At 51.2% G+C, this 16,778-nt stretch overlaps 1 protein-coding gene across 1 annotated transcript in view; it reads right to left on the bottom strand.

Annotated features, from left to right (window-relative positions):
* The window catches only part of LTBP2 (latent transforming growth factor beta binding protein 2), a 79,827-nt gene that overhangs the window by 37,519 nt on the left and 25,530 nt on the right, over positions 1-16,778 (bottom strand). The window contains exons 4-6 of the mRNA XM_058655357.1: positions 2,045-2,217; positions 832-1,002; positions 267-473 (exon numbers count right to left, since the gene is read on the bottom strand). Of these exons, the coding sequence (XP_058511340.1) occupies positions 267-473; positions 832-1,002; positions 2,045-2,217 (551 nt within the window). The remainder of the gene's footprint in view (positions 1-266; positions 474-831; positions 1,003-2,044; positions 2,218-16,778) is intronic.

Raw genomic sequence — 16,778 nt, 5'->3', positions numbered from 1 at the left:
TGATTTGCATTTCTGTGTCCTTCCAGTGCCTCCTAATCCCAGCAGCAGCCCCCTTCACTGACTCCCCTGTGATGATTCAGTGGGAAAGGAAGTGAAGTTCAGGCAATGAAAGGAAGCCCTTGGAGGGCAGGGGAGACTGAGGGAGCCTTAACTGGTAAACAAGGTCTGGAGGCAGCTTCCCCATCCCAGTCCATCTGTTGCAGGCTCACAAGGATGATGCCCACCCTCCTTGGTGCTCCTGTTGGACCAGCTGTGCCAGCACTCACCCAGTTGGTTGGAGAGAGGCAGAGTGAAGGTGGACTGCTTCAGTGGGCCTTCCAGCAAGGCCCCACGGTGCGAGCCCCTTGCTTGGGGCTCCCTGTCGGGCTGCGGAGCAGGCAAGTGGCAGAACTTGCCAGTGGAGTTGGAGGGGCACCAGCACTCATCCCGGCCAATGCAGCGGCCTCCGTTCAGGCAGGGAATCTGACAGAAATCTACGAGGTCCATGCCGAAGGTGAGCGGTGGTAGAAGGCGGGCAGTGGGCAGCACCCAACACAGAGCCAGTAGGGCCGGGAGAGCAAGATCCTGGATCTAATGGTTTGTGGGGAGCAGTCTAGCACCCCTTAAATGGAGGAACTTACCATATGGTTCAGGAGGGGAGGGCCCAAAGTGTCTCCCTCTTCCCCACCTCACCTTTCTAAAAAGCCCTGTCTGTCCCCTAAGACAATCCCAGGGGATACAGTAATGGCATTATAATGAGTCCCCTCACCTCTCTAGTCTTGGGCAGGCCTGTCCCTCTGCTCCCATCCCAGGGCCTGCCAGGAACCAGCATGCAGGTCAGGGAGGACTCACAGATGCGGAAGCCAGACTGGGGGTCATGCCCATGGCCCCCCTGGCTGTACAGGGTGGTGGTGCCACCCCGCTCACAGCTGTTGGCACAGTGTCCACGGGTACACGTCTGCTTGCAGATGGTGGGCGTGAAGACAATCTTGATCTTCTTGATCTTCTCCGTGAGATTCAGCCCTGCAGAGAGAGGGCTTGGGTCCAGAGGGCAGGGCTGAGACCTACGTCAGCAACTCAGCCCACCTCTCCCACGTGGGTGGCAGGCCATGTTCAATATGGAACAAACAGGAAGGAGGAGCACCCAGACACAAGCTAGGAGAAGGAAAGCGTGGCAGAAGATGAGGCGTCTCCGGGAGGTGGGGGACTGTGTATCTACTGATGGGATGGAGGCTTGGAAAAGCCAGGGAAGGGGGCCTAGAGTTGTGAAACAGCAAGTTAAGCTGCTGCCTGCCACACTTGCATCCCATTCAGGCTGCAGTTTGAGTCCTAGCTGCTCCACTTCCCATTCAACTTCCTACTGATGTGTCTGGGAAAACAGCAGCAGCAGATCACCCAAGTGCTTGAGCCCGTGTACCCATAAGGGAAGACCAGATGGAGCTCCTGACTCCTGGTGCTCTCCTGCAACCATCTGGGAGGTGAACCAGCAGATGAAAGATCTCTTCCTCTCTGCAACTCTGACTTTCAAATAATTTTTTGTTTGTTTTTAAGGAAAAGTGGGGGAAGGGAGAGTCCTTGAGGAGTCTCTATGAGGAATGAGGGAAGTAAAGTGCCCAGGCCTGGGGCACGGTGGCAGGCAGCGACTGAGTGTAGTGTGGCATGAGTTCACCAGGATGCCAGGGGCTCCAGTGAGCAGCAGGGACCTTGCCCTAAGGCAGCAACTGGCTGAGTTCATCTAGAAGGGTTGAAGTTGGCAGGAAGGAGGTGGGTGAACTGAAGCCTGGGAGTCCAAGTTCAATATTGTCTATGAAGGAAGTCAAGGCAGAGAGGATAATACGGGTGGGCAGAAATCAAGCAGCCAAGTTCTTCAGGTCTCCACCAAGCCCAGATCAGTTGGGAGCCCTGGAGCTTGGTCCAATGCAGGTGCTCAAACACCTAGTACTCACTGGGTGAAAGAATGAGGAATGAGGTGACAGGAAAGCCCCTCAGTGAGAGTCAGTGGGAGGTGGGAGATTGGAGATGCAGACCCTCTGTTCCTCTGGGTCCTAAAACAGGGCATCCTTACCCCAGGGGGGTGCAGCCTGCTGGGCACCAGCCCTGGGTTCTGGCCCTGCTCCCATTGGCAGCACATTGGAAGTCAACTGGCCACTGGCAGCCGTGGCTGGGTAACGTCGGACAGTCCGTGAGAGCCCGGTGTGCTCCTGGGGAGGCCGGGTCTGGCTGAGTCCACTCAGGGTCCTGTGGAGGCAACCATGGCATAGGGTTTGAATCCTGGAACAGGTGTCTGGGTCCACTTCCTCCCACCATGGCCTGGAAGGATGCTTGCTGAAATCACTACCTGCTCTCCAGCTAGCTGAGATTGACTCCTGGCCACAGAGGGATCCGAGGCAAGAGACCTGAGCTAAGGCTAATGAGCCAGTTCTGGAGTTATCTACCCTGATGTAGCTGGACTTTTGCTGGGTGATTCTGGGCAAGTCATTTGTCCTCTCTGTGGTCTCAGAGCCTTTGCTCACAAAATGAAGGTTCTAGACTATTCCAGGGTAGCTCTGACATGCTGGTAGTCTCTGAGAGCCCATAATGGGCAAGACCTTGCCCTGAGGCCAAGTCCTGTGATCTCCCTTGCCATGTTTCAACACAGCCTAAAGGAACCACCTCTGCCAGAGGTTCCCAACAGCGCATGCTCATGGATGGAATCACAGCCTGAATTCCATCTGACTTGTATCATAAAAACAACATAATGATGACATTTAAGGGAGAAAAATGAAGGCATCTCACCCTCCCACCCTAACTCAGCAAACCCTTTTGCTTATTTCCTTTCAATCTGTGCTCTCATAAATGTCTACACCTGATTGTCATTTAGAGATACAGTGGGAATTCTGATTTCACTCAGTGTTACATCATAGCTAGTGCAGTTCCCTGCTCTTTTTATATTTAACACGTTGTGGACTAGGCTGTGGACTACAGGTGTTCCATCTGCAGATAAATTACAATGTAGTCAGACATTCTCCTATCACATTTTTAGATTTAACCTCTTATATACTATGCTTTTTTCTTCTACATTATCTTTTTTTTCCTTCCATTGGAATATTCCTCTAGTAGAGGGAGTTCATTGTACTGCTTCTAGTTTATCCTGTGTGCTTGAAAAAAAATTATAAGAACAATTTTGAAAGGATGATTCTTTTAGAATAAGTTCCTGAGCTAAAGCAACTGTCTCAAAGGCTATAAAAATTGAGGGCTCTAAACACACTCTGCTATCACTTTCTGCAACCCTTCTGCTATCACTCTGCTAACACACTCTGTATCACTTTCTGAAAAGGTTGTATCAAAATGTATAAAATCTAAGATTTGGAGAACAGTCTCACCAGCATAGGATATATTGTTCATTTTCCATGCTTTTCTAGTTGAATAAACTGTGGTACCCCGGGGTTGCTTTCATTTCCTCTTTGTGGTTGTTGCTTCTGAACTGTTTTTCATGAACCTATTTACTACTTGTGAAAACTCTGCTCACGTCCTTTGGCAGCTTAGCGGTTTGAGTGTCTGTCTCACACATTTGAACACATTGTTTTTACTTGTTTGTTGCTGGCAGCTTCTGTTGCCAGTACTCTCATGGCCACTGTGAACCACTGGCCAGACACAGTATGTGGACGGCAGTGGGTGTGAGCACATGGTGGACATCCAAGATGGCAGACATTAAGTCCTCACCTCTGGTTACACCTACAGCAGGCTGACTCCAAAGCCTAAAGACCTGATTTTTAAGCCAAGTAAGAAAATGCAATGGAGTCTCTTCACAATTCCTTGCCTCAAGACTCCAGTGAAACATATTTCTACTGGCTAAGTACCCTTATCTAAAAAGGGCTAGGTGCAATCTCTTATCAGCATAGACTGCTCCAGGCCCAATTCATCATCCTCTGCTGTTGCAGTGAGGATTTGGGGTTTATGGCGGCGTAAAGAAAGAAGCCCCAGGTTTTCTGACAGGTGCCACATCTGACATCAGAAGCACCTGCAGACGGAGGCGGCTATCTCCCACTCCCACTACACTGGACTAGTCTCCAGAGTCAGGCACGGAGAGAGGCTGGCCATGCATGGGGCTGCCGGCTCTAGGCTCCACCCCATCCCCACACCCCTGTGGCCTCCAGTTGGCCATGGCTACCATTACCATTTTTTTGGAAAGGCATAGGCAGCCTAGAATGGGTGGAGATTGCTAGCTGTGCAGTCTGCTGGCTTTGGGGGAATCTTTGTGCTCAGCTCCTTCAGCAAATCCCTGGTCTTCAGTCATGCCCTGGTGGCATGTCTCATGAGAGGTTCAGTTACGGCTGTGGAACATCAAGAGGAGGGTCTTGGAGCAAGCATTTAGCCTGGCAGTTAGGAGGCCTGCCTCCCGCATTGCAGTGGCTGGATTTGATTCCCAGCTCCACCATGACTCCATAGCTCCTAGGTGGCTCAAGCTCCTAGGTCCCCACCTCCCACATGGGAGATCTGGATTGAGTTCCTAGCCCCTGGCTCCCCCCTCAGCTCAGTTGGGACCCATTTGCAGGTTCGAGAGGAAGTGCTCCCTTGAGGGTCACAGGATGGTAGAAAGGTCAGGCAAAGAGAAGCCTCTAGTCCTGGAGGAGCTGGCACAATGTCAGTCAAGCAGAGCAGTTGTCAAACTCACCCTACACGAGGAAGGCACTTGCTATCACCCTGAGATTGTTCCAGAGAAGTCCTGGCAAAGTTGCCACAAGGGCGGGAGCAGCATCTCTAAGTTTCATTTATTTTGAAACAAATTTAGGGATCCAGACCAAGCTGCCAGCTTTTCACTTAGGTAGATTAAAACATGAGCACACGGGCTCAGCATGGTAGCTCAGCGGCTAACGTCTTCACCTTGCACACGTCGGGATCCTATATGGGCACTGGTTTTAATTCCAGCAGCCCCGCTTCAATTTCAGCTTCCTCCTGGACGGCCCAAATCTTTTGGACCCTGCACACGCCTGGGAGACCTGGAAGAGGCTCCTGGCTTTGGGTCAGCTTAGCTCCGGCCGTTGCAGCCACTTAGGGAGTGAATCAACGGATGGAAGATCTTCCTCTCTGTCTCTCCTCCTCTCTATATATCTGACTTTGCAATAAAATTTTAAAAAAATCTTTTAAAAAACCGTTAATACACACAGAGCTACCAATTACTGATATTTCATCAAAGAAAAGAGTTCAGTGACAAAAAAAAAAGCATTTGAATAAGTTTGGCTTTATGCACATCTCCACACACTGCCTTTATTATCTTCATTTTTGCACAGACCTTGGAAACTCCTTTGTAGACCAGCACCAAGCCCCAGAGGAGCCACTGGATCCAGTGCTCCCCACTGAAGACTCCCTTACAAACAATTTGGGAAGCAAAAACTACTCCTGCTCAAGCTGGCTGAGAGCTCAAGACCCACATGAAGACCAGGAGCATAGAGTGGCTCCCCAGCGATGCTATTCAGTGAGATGAGTTCGGTGTGGCCACATGTCGCCTTCCATATCAAGGTTTCAAGTTGTGATGGGGAGACAAGTGGATGAGGAGCCCTCTATCCCCTCTATTTATTCCCTTACCCAGCGGGTGTACTCTAATTTGTAAACAGGGCTTTCAAATACTGTATTATTTAAAAAGTATTAGTTCTAAAAGAAAATTTAAAAATAGCACTACAAGGTGCAAGGCATAGTTACCGATGGCACAGTCCTTGAGCCCCGAGCCAGTTGCTTTAGCTGCATCACCGTATCCACATAACTTCAGTGAATGACAAAAAGCAAGTTGCAGAGTCATACAGATGGTATGCTTCTAATTTTGTGTTTTAATCCAAGTTCCTCTCCCCTGACACCTACAGATTTTTAAAAATATTTATTTGACAGAGACAGACCTTCCATCCACTGGTTCACACCCTAAATTGCCACAACAGCTGGGCTTGCATCAGACTGAAACAGGAAAACTAGGGACTGTATTTGGGTTGCCCATGTGAAAGGCAGGAGCCCAAGTACTTGGATTATCTTTTCATGTTTTCCCAGGCACATTAGCAGGAAGCTGGACCAGTAGCGGAGCAGTAGGACTCAAACCAGGACGCCAATATGGGACGCCTGCAGCCGCTTATCCCCCTGCACTACCCCACAGCATCCCTAAATGTTCACACAGTTGTAAGAGAGTTCTGGAAGGATGTGTGAACAGGACCAGCTCCTTGGGAATGAAAGGACCTGTGCCCTTTAAGTGCCATTTTAAACTTTCTATATTTTTAGAACATGTTTACCAGCAGCATGAATCATGCAGAACACATACTTGTTTTGTCTTCAAAATACATCTCTAGTCTTCCCAGCACCTCCATTTTATAAATAAGGGAAGCAAGGCACGCACACACACGCACACACACACACACAAGCTGCTCAGTAAACGCTTGCAAATAACAAGAAACCAAGGAAGACCATGATGGCAAACAGGTAAAGGAGTGCAAACGCAAGAAGGAACGTTATCTCACTTTAAGCCAGGGAAAGTTGTGGGCAGGAAGCAGCACCTGGACTGGGCTTTCAGGCTTGGATGAGGTTTAAACAGCCCACCAGGAGGAAGACATCGCTGATAAGAGAAATGACCAGCAACGCGGCCATGTTTAAGGAAGAACAAGGAACACAGTTTGAGCAAAGCACAGAGCGGAGGGGAGGGCAGGGAAGGATAAGGCTAGCACTCGGAGTGTGCCAGGTGGCAGGCATCCTGCTGAATGTTGTTAGGTGATATATCGTTGACTCAGCCAAACAACACTAGGATCAAAATCCCCTGCCTGGCCCCAACCACCTTAAACAAAGCACAAAGACCAATGACAAAATGGGAAAAATATGTGCAATTCTATCCTGGATGAAAAATGAATCTCTAGAATATCTAAAGAGTTCCTAGAAATAGAAAAGGCAGAGACCAACGGCCCAGAAAGAAAAATAAGCAAAGAATAGGAAACAGCAATTCACAGACAAAACCATCTGTCTTATAACAGAAAAATGTGCTCAAGCCCTTCTCCTTAAGCTTAGATGTGCGAATGAAAAAGACACATAGATTTTTTTTTTATATATATATATCAGATTAGCCAACATCCAAAACAAGCATTTGGCGAGACAGTACAGAAACGCACTCTGGGATGTAAACAGATACAACCCTAGGGAGAACAGTGTCTAGACAGGTAGGCCCAGGACTCTCTGGTTCCACCTTCTCACAATGCTAGAACCTGCAGCTCCCTGTTACTCCTGCTGTGTTAGGAGCCGCTGCCGTGTTGCCCAGACTCCCTCTCTGACCCGTGCATCCTCAACAGCTGCAGGTGCAGCAGCCAAAGGCTCACACGTGCACGGCTAAGTCTAAGACGGCTAAGTCTTGCACTTGACTGATGGAAACCACCTGAGAAGCCCTGCCCACCACCATGCACATGAAGCCCACGGCTGCATGAAGTGGGAGCTTAAAAGTTCATCCCCCAAGAAGGAGTCGGGTGGATGTTTGTCATGGTGGTTAGGATGTTACTGGAGACACACACATCCCATATTAGTGTCTGGGCTGGAGTACCAGCTCCACTTGAGTCCAGCTTCTGTTACCGCACAGCCTAAAAGGCAGCAGGTGAAGACTTAAGTAGCTGGGTCCCTGCCACCCATAGAGGAGACCCAGACTGAATTGCAAGCTCCTGGCTTCAGGCCATCCCAGCCCCAGGGCTGTTGTGATATTTGGGGAATGAACCAGTGGCTAGAATATGTCTCTCTTTGTCTCCCTGCCTTTTAACTATAAGTAAATAAAATATTAAAAAAGGAAAAAAAAAGTCCTGGCTCCCTTGCCTCAAGATACTATGACTTCATAGGAGCCATCAAAATCAACCAAAGCTTGATTTATCTGCCACCATTCTTCTTTCCTAAAAGGAAATTAATGTGTTTACTTTGAAGGCAGAGTGACACACAGAGATAAATAGATCTTCCATCCACGCATTCACTCCCCAAATAGCAGCCAACATCTGGGGCTGGGGCTGGGCCGGCCTGAAGCCAGAAGTCAGGAATTCTATACAGGTCTCCCACATGGGCAGCAGGGGACCAAACTCTGTGGCTATCTTCTGCTGCTTTCCCAAGTATATTAGGAAGGAGCTGGATGAGAAGCAGAGCATCGCTCTGATATGGGCTGCCAGCAGCACAAGAGGTAGCTTAACATACTATGTCACAACTCTGATCCCTGTGCACATTGCTCTTCAGCTTGGTCCCCCTTCAGCACACACCCCCGAGCCCCACACCCAGGGGACCTGACAACAGACATTTGCCAATGTCCAGAATGACACAGGAACAGGGTTATTCGTAGTGGTACTAATTTGTCCTGGCATTTCTGCTGATGTTGAGAAGAGACACTCTGGTGTCCTCCGGGACAGGACTGGTTCAACCACCAAGGGTCAGGCAGTGCACAGCTGGAAGGGCGACAAGTGCCTGCCAGAAACGCCTCCCACATCCCCCTGCCCCTCCAGCACCCCCACCAATTCCACCCACTGCCTGTTCTTGGACAAACGGGCCCAACCTTGGTTTTTACATTTCCAAATGGCTGGGGGGAGGGGGAAGGGAATCAGCAGAATCATATTTCACCACATGAGAAAATGATATCAAATTCAAATTTGAGTTTCCATAAATAAAGTCTAATTGGAGCCCAGCCACGCACATTGTCTGACTTCTCTGCTCTCCTGTGGTGTGGTTGAGTGCTTGCAGAAGCCACATGTCGTAGGAAGTCCCAAATATTTACTATCTGGCCTTTTATGGAAGAAGTTTGCTGACTGCAGGGTATATAACCTTTTGGGTAAAATACAGAATGGGGGTGTGCATGCTGCATTTCTTTGCATATTAAGCAAGCGACTTTGGAAGAGCGGCCTGGAAAATCAGAAACAGGGATCACCTATGTGTGCATGGGGGTGGAGGTGGTGGGGCGGGGGGGAAGAAGTGGAGAAGGGGGCGGGGAATAAACCCGAGTCAGTGATTGCTCAGTCTACGCCAGCCTGGGCACTCTCTCATGTATGCTTTTCCAAGCCCCAGGAGTTAGACACTCACGATGCCCATGCTCTAGAAGAGGAAACAGGCAGGGCAGTCTGCATCCTGAGCGGAGGCCACAATTCCCAACCAGGCGCCGCCAGGCTAAGTCCACCCGACCGTTCACCTCTGTGGTCATTTGACAGATGAGGGCACAGAGGCTGGGAAGGATTAAAGGAGAATCGGCTTGGGCCTGTAGCAAGGAGGGTCTGAGATCCAGGCTGTACTGAACAAGGGAAGGACAGACTGCCACAGAGGACTGTCCAATTCACTCTTCTCCCACTCATGCAAGGAGCACATGCTGAGGGCCTAGCATGTGCCACTGGGGTCTCACCTCCAATGGAGGTTGATCAAGGGGCCAGCACCCCAGCGAGCATGAGGGGGCCCAGCAGGGAGCTGCATGTCAGCGCTGAGACACCCATCCTTGGTCTTCATGCATCAGAGCTGTTCTGGGATTTTTGTCCTGTGGGTAGGCGGAACAGAGAGGGGAGGCTAGAGGCCGACTGGCAAGTGTAGGTCTAGGCTAGCAGGGATGGAGAACAGGATCAAGAGGGGAGCAAGGACTCAGAGAAGATGCAAGACACACAGACCTGAGTCATCCCCTGCTGTGGCTTAGGCCCACGGGAGGTGGGGAGTCCCAGGACACAAGGTCTCAGCCTCGAGTCCCCGGCTGATGGGCTCCGTTGGGGGTCCTGCTTTAGGATACACCTCGATGTGAGCATTGGGAGGCTGGAATCAGGAGAGTGTGCTGGGGCTGTAGACTCCACAGGGGGTGGGGGACTAGGGCACAGGGCTTCTAAGCAGTGAGGAGGTAGCTGTAGAATTAACAGAAGTGAGAGTTCATCACTGCTGCCCAGGGACATTAATTCTGCTCACACCTCCCAGCTTGGAAAGGGACATCCTGTGAGCCAACAGAAGAGTCTCAGATTTTAAACTTTGGCTCCCTTAAATCCTCCAGCCTTCGGCGCCTGCTAGCACACGATGTAGCCAGTGAGCAAGCAGTGTATGCATGGCAACGGGACCGTGTGGCCACAGTTCTCCTGCTTTGCCCTTCTGTGGACACTGGTGTGTGTCTACTGCTGAACTGAGGGGCTTGCACACAGACCATCATCACCGTTCCTGCTAATAAAACCGTTGCCAGCCCTAATGGTGACAATTAACAATGGTTTGTGGTGTTGCTTAAGACCTGCAGATGTTCTGACATCTAAACATTCTGAGAGATGAAAGAGAGGGAGAGGCTGTGCAGGCCTCTGGGAGAAAGGCAAGGAGAGAGCCCAAGAGTTGGAGTCCTTCCAGAACCCTCTCTGCTTCTGGTCAAAAGCATAGGGGCCACTCTTCCTGTAACTGCAGGCAATGCCTGGCACCCCCCTCGGGTTCAGTTTCCCCAAGAATTCAAGTGCCGGCGAGGTCCCTGCAGAACTCTGCACCTGCAGACCATAGTCCAGCGGTCCTCCAGGGACTAGCAAGGGGACACTGGAGGCAGCATGGTCAAGGGGCAGTGTCTGGGGAGGGCCAGCACCTGCTGCCTGACACACCTGTTGCAGGCACCATTGACACTGACATCCTCCCTCCTGGGTGCTCAAGCTTCACGGGCAGAGTCTGCTACCCCTGCCTCTGGTTCAGACCACCACTGGGGCTGTACCTGTTGTGTCCCACTCTGGCTCCTTTGACCTCACCGGTCAGCTCAAGGTCCTCCACAGGGTCCCATTTGGGCTCTGTGAGTCACATCCACCTTGGGCCTCCAGCTCTCTCTGTGGCCACAGCCAAACAGGGCTGAAAGGACTTGGACAACTGTAGCACACAGTGCCCGGGGCATCCCTGCCAGGTCAGGATGGAGGAGAGAGTGGTACCTTGGGAGCCTCGCCTGCTCACAGTTATACCCTGCTTTGCTGTTTCCCAGCCAGTTCTGCAGGGAACAGAGCACCCCAGATTCCAACAGGTATGAGGCTGGGGGCCCTGGGTGGGGATGCTCAGCCTCTGCCTGGGAGCCTGTGTCCTGTCCCCACAGCAACCTGAAGCAGGTGCCACCTTCATTTGCAAAGGGCCTAGAGACTGCCACCAGCCTCATCTGCTCTGCCACCCCCTCCCACCCAGACTCCAACAACTCGGGGCTCCGGGAACACCTGTCCCATTGACAGCAGAGCCATGCAGCCAGAAGGTGCCTGGCTTCTCCCAGCAGGCATGGCCCTGGGCCAGGGGGTGGGGGCAGGTGTTCCAGGCATTGTGAGCTGCAGGAAGGCGGTGGGGGAGGCCCAAGAGAATCCAGAGCACAAAAAGACAAACGGGGACATGCACCCACAGCGGTGGTCAGCGGGACAGGCAGCCCATCTGGGCACATGAGAAACAGCAGGGGCCAAGGACGATACACAGCCACCAGGTACAATGGTGCTTCACCCATGTGCCCTTAGTTGATCATCATCCAGGTGACAGCTGGGGCACAGAGACATGATGTCACTTTCCTGAGGTCACACAGCCAGGGGCTGACAGAGCTAAAACTCAAAAAGGCAAGAATTCTGCAGATATGCTGGCTGTAGTGCTCACATTCTGAAGCTCTCCCCGGCAGCCTGGCCCGAGAGCTACCCTCTGTACTGGAGAAGGTTGAGGTTCGGAGCCTCAGCATGTGGGCTTTGCAATTACAAGGGTTTATTTCTTTATTTCTACTGAGGAAATAGCAAGGGCAGAAAATAATTGCTTAAGAAGAGAGGGTCTTGGACAATCCCTCCCTGGAGACCCCAGACCTGCCCCCTCCCTCCCCCCCCCCCCCCCCCCCCCCGTCATCTGCGTGGCTCAGAGCCACTCTCCACTCCCTGGCTCCCAGCACCAAGCTGCTCTGGCTGCTGGCGCCCGCTGTGGGGCTGGATCTGAGCCTTTGACGCAACGCAGGAGTCCAAATCATCCAGTAGTCCCTGTGCCTGGAAGGCAGGGAGGGAGGGAAGCCTGCATGGCCCACCCTCTGGAGGGGCTGTTTCCGCTCTGAGAATCCCTTCTGAACCCTGCCTAGTCTGAACAAGACATGCATAACACACATGGCTGGTGGGGATGGCTGGAGGTGGCAGCCACCTCGGAGAGTGCTTCTTCCTAGGGTTTACAGCTCCTGCTCCAGAAGCTGAGGGCAGCACACCCCCTCTTTGCTTGGGGAGCTGTGGGAATGCTGAACTGCAGGAAACCGGGTGTGTGCAGGCAGGCTGCCAGACACAAGAGTAAAGCCTGGGCCATCCCTGGCCACTGACTCGAGGTCATTCCTCCTCGTCCCACAACCATGGGGGCAGAGAGCCCACCTGTATGACATTTGCCGGGTGGTGACGTCTTCTTGGGGTGACTTTTATTTCCAGGGGGTGACTGGGACATAAATCTGGGATCGTAAATCTTCCCCCTCCCCTGCAAAAGACCAAACTCATTACACTTGCTGAATACAGTGAGCACCACCAGGGAGCAAACACATGGTGGTGTTTCATAAAGTTCATAGAAAATGGAATTAAATAACAAGTTTATCTTGGTGCAAAAAAAATTGAACTCCCTGCCAAGATTTCCCACCCCCCGCAGGAAGCTTTTGAAAACTCTCCCCTACACCTGTCCTTACAGAAGTCCCCCACTAAACCAAGAAAGAGGTTTCATTACAGTACCATGCTCAGTAAGATGGGCTCAGGATGGAGAAGGGAAGGAGCTGATCCAAGTTCAAAGCTGGACTGGGTTCATGAATGGCCAGACCCAGGGTTCTAAATCTTGCCCTGCCCCTCCCACACCTCCAGCAGAATCTATGAAACTGTCCACACCAGGCAGACGAAAGTGTTTGGAGAGCCAAAGCCTTCAGAAACCAGCCAAATTAAGGGGACAGCTTTCTTTCATTTGTCCATTATGATCGTTAAAAAAGAAGAAGAAGAAGCCAGATCAGCCACTTGAAGTCTAAGAAGCTTGGCAATGGTCCTGTATATAGTCTTATCACCTCCACCAACTTGGCCAAGAGGTGCAAGCCTCCTAAACCTTTGGGCTCTCTCCACCTGCCACAATGCACCCTCCTACAGGTGCAAATTTGGTCAACCCAGGTCTGTGACTTTAGTCATGGCTCCTCACTCCCAGGCCTTTCCAGAACAGCCTACTGCAGCAGAACCTGGGACAAGGACTGCCTCAAGGGGTAAGGGTTGGAGGAGGTGGTGGCTAAAGCCCTAGCAGCCTGCAGCCAGCCTACCCTGCCTGCTGCTGCCAGGGGCTAGAAATGCATGCAGGACCATAAACCAGGACTGTGACCTGAGATGTTTCTACACAACAAGTCACCAACACAGCCCAGCCCCACCACTCTGCCAAGTGCGCAACACCTGCCACAGTATCTCTGGTTTCCTGCTTTGCTGTGCCCTTTACACCTGTGACCTCATGTGGTTGTTCTGCAGAATACAAAAATGGAAGCATGAGGAAGCTATGGTCCTGCCCCAGGTCATGTCCAGCAGGTCTGGACTCTTTTTCCTCACCACTCCCACCACCGCCGCCCCAGCTGACTATTCAACCTCTGGCTGACTATGACAGAAACCTCACCAGGGATTGAAATACCCTTGAGTACTCTGGGCAAACGCTCAGAGCTTTGAGTGGCCACTTTTGCTCAGGGAAGTTTAAGAGTGGGTGCCAGCCACTGAAAAGTGCCAGAGAAGTGCCACTCACAGAAGACCTAGAAGGTGCCAGACGCATTGACACATATCCAAATAGGAATCCTCTCGACAATTCTAGAAGAAAGTGGTGGTTCCCATTCTATCGATGAGAATACTGAGGTTCACGAAGTTACCTGCTCCAGAGAGCATAACCAGTAATAGGTAGAACAGAGATTTACTCTCAAGGCTTATTCTATGGCAGGACATAAATTATTTCATAGTTCCACCCTCACATGTGAACTGTGCCTTGGGGCCTCAACCCAGGAACATGGAATTCACATGTCTGCCATTCCAGAAGGAGAGAATGGCCTGGCTGGGGTACACCTCCACCCTCCACGGAACACACGCGGGCATGCAGAGGTCCCGGGAGGATAACGAAGCGTGGGCAAACTGGCTGGACACAGAAATGTGGTTACCCGGAGGGCTTGATGGTAATCTCTGTTTTGCAAGGGCTGGGGATTTTTCTCTTCAAAAAAGCAGTCGACTTCCTTGAATGTTAGACCTTTCACAAATATTTTTTTAGGAGGAGTAAGAAAGCGACCATGAGAGGAAGGGAAAAAAATATCACAGCATGCCTGTTAGAGCCACTCACTTCCACAATGAATCACGACACCAAACCACAACTATGTGGCCCACAAGGGGGCTGTGTGCGCTCGCCTTTCCTGATTGGGAACCATTTAGTGATTTCACTCTGTCATCCGCAAACAGGAACAGACACATGGCCGCGCCCTGCTGGGACCCACCACAAGATCATCAGATGGCTTTGAACTTCTTCCATTTTGCTTTCCTACCTAATCCTTTTTTGGAAAATGATCCTGTGAGGCTTAAATCTTCTTCAGCTCCTGAGAGGTAAGGGGTGTGTGTGTATGTGTGTGTGTGTGTGTGTGCACGCGCCCCATGGCAGGGGCACAGAAGGGAAAGAGGTGGGCACTGATCCAGTTAGCACCACACATGGAAACACATGTTTATTTTAGCCTCTCTCTCTTTCTCTCTCTTTTTAATTACTGTGACCCTATTATCTCTCCTCTGCTAAAGGGATGCTCCCCTGTTCACAGGGCCTTTTCTGATGGTGCCAAGTTTTCTAGTGGATGGTCAACTTACAGCAGGAGTGCCTGGACAGCCTGGTGGGCCAGAAGCCAGAAGCTCCTCTCCGTGTACGACAAGCAACAACAACCCCACGTGGATGTGAGCAACTTGAGGAGATTTCAGGGGCCAGCACACTAGTGTAGCAGACTAATCCTTCACCTGCAGTGCCAGCATCTCATATAGGCGCTGGTTCATGTTCCAGGTACTCTACTTCTAATCCAGTTCCCTGCCTATGGCTTGGAAAAGCAGCAGAGAACGGCCCAAGGCTTCTAGCTTTGGGTCAGCCCAGCTCTGGCCATTGTGGCCATCTGGAGAATGAACCAGTGGATGAAAGACTCCTCTCTCTTTCTCTGTAACTTCGACTTTCAAGCAAGATAAATAAATCTTAAAAACAAACAAACAAAATTCACAGGACCTAAAGAATCTCCACTAGGACTTCTGAGGCATGTTTACTCCACAATTTCTGTTTCTCCCTCCCCTTTCCCTCTCTCTCACAAACACACACACAGAGTTCTGTAATAGCAGCCTGGTCTCTCCTTTCAGTCTCTCCGTACCTCGTGGCTTCCTCACCTCTGGCTTTTGAATAAAAGTCCTGTGTAGCATTCAAGTCAGACCACTGCTGGGAGGACTCAGAATGTTGTCCCTGCCTTCCTCGTCCGATTGCTGGAAGCTGCCCACCCTGCCACTCTATATGGCTGTGAAGGAGGCTGCCCCAGGATTTCATTGTGTCTCTGCAAAGACATCCATCGGGACAGGGGAGGGGTTGACAAGTGGATCCTGTGCAGCGTTCAGCCATGTAGCGCGCTCCTGCACTTGGCCTTGCTCCCCCAACCTAAAGCTGACTCAGCATCTGGGAGCACAGCAACCCAAGCTGGACACAGGTGAGTTTGAATTGTCCTTTCTCTGCTCATGGGGCCACCACGGGATGCAGAAGGCACTGGAAGCCTTCCACTTGTCCCTAGAACCCTGTCCAACCCTCTGCAGCCTAGTCTGGGCCCTGTGTGGCTCCTACACTCTGCTCTGGCCCTACCCTCCAGGCTGGCTCAGCCAATGGGGAGTCCCAGCAAGAGGCAATAGGTAGGAGAGTGGGGACAGGCAGACCAATCTCCCTGTGGAGGGCCCTGCAGGTAGCTGGGTTCCTCTGACATAGCCCACAGCCTTGCCAGCAGTCTTGCCCGATGGCTGTGGCTGGTCTGGGTCCCAGAAACTCCTGGCCCCTGGCCTATTTGGACCCAGAGGATTCCCTTGGGGTGTTCCACCACCCTATGTTGGCTCCATTTAAACTTGTAGGTGCACTCTGTATTCTACAGTCTCAAACTAGTGTCCCAGTTTCTTGCCACTGCAACTCTGACTGATCCAGACAAGAAAAGTATCAGGTATCAAGGTGGGCAATTGGCACAGAGGTTAAGATGCCACTTTAGATGTCCACATCTCATACCAGAGTGCTTGGACTCAAGTCAAAGCGTTGCTTCCAACCCAGCTTCCTGCTGATGCACTCCCCGGGAGGCAGCGGGTGTTGGTTCAAGTATTTGGATCCCTGCCATCCATGACCAAAAAAACAGATGAAGCTCCTGGGACCTGATTTCAACCTGGCCCAGGCCTGGTTGTTGCAGGCGTTTGTGGAGTGAACCAGCAGATCAAAGCTCTCTGTCTCTGTCTGTCTTTCAAATAATTAAAAAACATAAATAAATTTTTATGAACCAGCATTGTGGCACATGACGGAAAGCAGCCATTTGCGACATGACATCCCATATAGAAGTTGGTTCAAGTTTGGCTCCTCCACTTCCAATCTAGCTCCCTGCTCATGTACCTGGGAAAGCAAGGTAAGATGGATCAAGTCCTGGGGTCCCTGTACCCATAAGGGAGATCCAGAAAGAACTCCTGGCCCCTGGCTCCTAGCTTCAGACTGGCTCAGTTCTGGCCATTGTGGGCGTTTGTGCAGTGATTCAGCAGATGGAAATGGCAGATTTCTCTGTCTCTCCCTCTCTCTTTGTAAACTCTGCCTTTCCAATAAATAAATAATTTTTTTTAATTAGGCATGCAGGACAGAGCCCTTAA

This window comes from Ochotona princeps, chromosome 26 (genome assembly GCF_030435755.1).
Source record: "Ochotona princeps isolate mOchPri1 chromosome 26, mOchPri1.hap1, whole genome shotgun sequence".
NCBI lineage: Eukaryota > Metazoa > Chordata > Mammalia > Lagomorpha > Ochotonidae > Ochotona > Ochotona princeps.
Note: the sequence above shows the minus strand (reverse complement) of the source record. Positions and strands in the feature narration are given on the sequence as shown.